Consider the following 2,956-nt stretch of genomic DNA (forward strand, 5'->3'; position numbering starts at 1 on the left):
AGCCAGGTCTTTTCAAAAGTGCCTTGTTTTAGAGGAGAAATTGTGTATCTGCCAACTTTTAAGTCGGAGCGTGTGCTAGCTTATTAGCAGCTAGCCATTGTGCTCAATGAAAGATGATGTCCTATAGCTAACTTCTTTCTTACTGTTTTCTTTTTATAATCTAAAAATGTGGTATTCTGTGTTTATTATTATATGCCATTTTCTAGTAGAAAGTATCGTTTTGAGATGTCTTTAAAAGCACTACATAGTTTACTGAGGGTGCTACCAAAAGCGAACCATGTGGCCAGAAGAGTAACTGCAGGCAGCACAATGCGCACTCCCATGACGTTCAAACCTATTTATTATTATAAAAGATTTCGGCTACGTCCACACTTACACAGGTATTTTTGAAAACGGAGATTTTCCGTTTTCGTTTTAAAAAATAATCCCGTCCACAGGTAAACGCAAAAATGAAGGAAAACGCTGCTAGGAACATGCCAAAGCAACAGGTGGCGATATATTCCTAAACTCAGCTAAAAACAGTTTAGGTCTTGACAAACTTCACTGATGGTTCAAATGTTTAGCAACTTTCAGTGTGTTGATTCAGCAGTCTGTATTTAAACTTCTAGTTTACTATATTTATGTATGTTTTATTTCCAGGTGAATGCAGAGTTCCTGCAGATCACTACAAAACCCCTGCAGGCGAAGTTCTTGGCTCAGCTGGACAATTTAACAGACAAGCTGATGCAAATTTTTCAGGGGAGCAAAGGAGCAAAGGGCCAAAAGATCAAGGATATCATGGCGATCAGTAGTTTGGTCGGTACTAATGATAAACCCATCAATTAAATGCAATCAATCAATTCCATTTTTTTCACCCTTTTTTTTCCACCCTTGCATTAGTGTGATGACATCGACATAAAGAGGGAGCATACTCTTAAAAGCCTGGTGATCTACTTTAATGAAGATCCAGACCTACTGTTCAAGGAGTATCTGGTACGCTTATCACACTTTCTTTTCTAGATTCAATTTGAGTTAGGTTCATCGCACACAAAATCCTCATATATTCAAAAGAGACAATATAATTGTGAAATATGTATTATTCTTAATAGTCATTGTTGAAACTTGCACTGGAGAGCACTTTTTAAGGGGACGGTTTCAGCAAAAATTCAATTGTTCATTCTTTTGGTGCTGCCATGTAGGTATCTACTGCCTCTATAAACACAGTAAATGTGGACAAAACATTCATCCATTTTCTGTCAGTGTTTCAATTCAGTTTATTTATATAGCGGTATATCACAACAACAGTCATCTCAAGGCACTTCAGAAAGTAAACACTCCAATGGAGTTCAGTTTATTATGCCAATTAGTAAAAAGTCTTCATTATAAGGAACACAGCAGATTGCATCAAGACACTAACTAGTGTCACTGCCATTACAGCAATCTCCTGGTTTCAGGAATAATGTGCATAAAACAAGCTGTTTCAAAAGGTTCCCAATTGTGATGGAATAAGGGAAATTGACCCAGCCCACACACACACACACACACACACACACACACACACACACACTGATAGACACTGGAGGAGCTGCTGCTCTATATCAAGCCCCTCCCAAAGGGAGGTACATAATACCTGAACCCAAACTATTGATAGGAAACAGATTGACGGGTTTTATTTATGTTTGGAGTGTTTATAGAGGCGGTAGAGACCTATGTTTCAGCACAAAATGATACAAAAGCTGAGTTTTGCATAATATGTCCCCTTCCAAGTGACAGAGCCCTTAAACCTGAAACAACCTGTTTTTCAGACCTCCTCCACTGAGGATGAACGGTTGAGGTCCACTGCAGCAACTGTCATGGGTATTTACACCATCAGAAGAGAAGGGATTCAGGAGCCAGAGGATGTTGGAGTTGTCACTGAAGGTACTACAGTTATGAACAACCTCGGTAGTGTCATCATGGCATTCATCGTCCTCTTTGGACTGATTTATGCACTTGATCTGAGCTATCCAAATGACCACAAGTACACGTTTGAGTTCTGTCAGAAGATTTTGATGAATCTGGATGGACAAAGGCTCAGTACAAAGATGCAGCAAATGAAAATGAAGATGTTTGCTTAGGCAAACAAGACCCAGCACAAAAGTTGATTTTGGCCTTTTTATATCTTTTGTTCAAAGTGTGACCTTTTTTTCTTTCTTTTTTTTGGCCAAATGGAAGTTGTCTATTTTTGTCTGCTGTTCTGTTGTGAGTGATGTGACCTTTAATCTGTACTACTATAGATGGATGAAAGGACTGGGGATTTAGCTCAGAAAAAGTTTCATGGTTGTAACCACCATTTTCTTTTTGATTGCTTTTGGGATTTGCAAAGGTAATAGAAAAATGTTGACAAGTTTTGTGTCTTCCAGTGTTTTAAAGTTGGTCTTCCCGTTCTTATAAGCTTGTAAATGTTTACATGTAATTGGTTTTGGAGAAGTATAGTTGAAAGATTTTTTTTTATTAAAATACCTCCCCCCTTGGTAACAGAAAAATGTTCTTCATGAAAACACACACACACACATATATATATATATATATATATATATATATATATATATATATATATATATATATGTATATATATATATATATATATATATATATATATATATATATATATATATATGTGTGTATATATATATATATATATATATATATATATGCAGTCCCTTCTTTCGAATGTTGGAACACTGAGCTACTAGTTGTTTCGCCGTCATTGTGGATGTTGGGTATCGAAGAATCCATAGGTCCCTCATCCTATTCATGTAGCCCCTTCCGCCGGGGTTACTTGCGTAGTAGCATTCCAACAACGCCCTGTTTTCGTCCCTTGCCCACCGATGCCTTCTTGTTCCAGTAGCCCACTTTTCGTCAGGGTGCCCTGGTTCCTCAACACCTGACGCGGACCTTGTTGATCCGGGCGACGTCCGAGCCGGCATGCCTTCAT

The 2,956-nt window shown here is 38.0% G+C and overlaps 1 protein-coding gene across 1 annotated transcript; it reads left to right on the plus strand.

Moving 5' to 3' along the window:
- Window positions 1–317: 317 nt before the first annotated feature.
- On the plus strand, window positions 318–2,516 carry LOC309711849 (uncharacterized protein). Its single transcript, XM_082542367.1, has 4 exons — window positions 318–488; window positions 640–795; window positions 880–972; window positions 1,785–2,516. The coding sequence occupies exons 1-4, from the start codon at window positions 450–452 to the stop codon at window positions 2,094–2,096; spliced, it is 600 nt and encodes a 199-aa protein (XP_082398493.1). The 5' UTR covers window positions 318–449; the 3' UTR covers window positions 2,097–2,516.
- The last annotated feature ends 440 nt before the right edge of the window (window positions 2,517–2,956 follow it).

This window comes from Aulonocara stuartgranti (genome assembly GCF_965226115.1).
Source record: "Aulonocara stuartgranti genome assembly, chromosome: 7".
Classification (NCBI taxonomy): Eukaryota; Metazoa; Chordata; class Actinopteri; order Cichliformes; family Cichlidae; genus Aulonocara; species Aulonocara stuartgranti.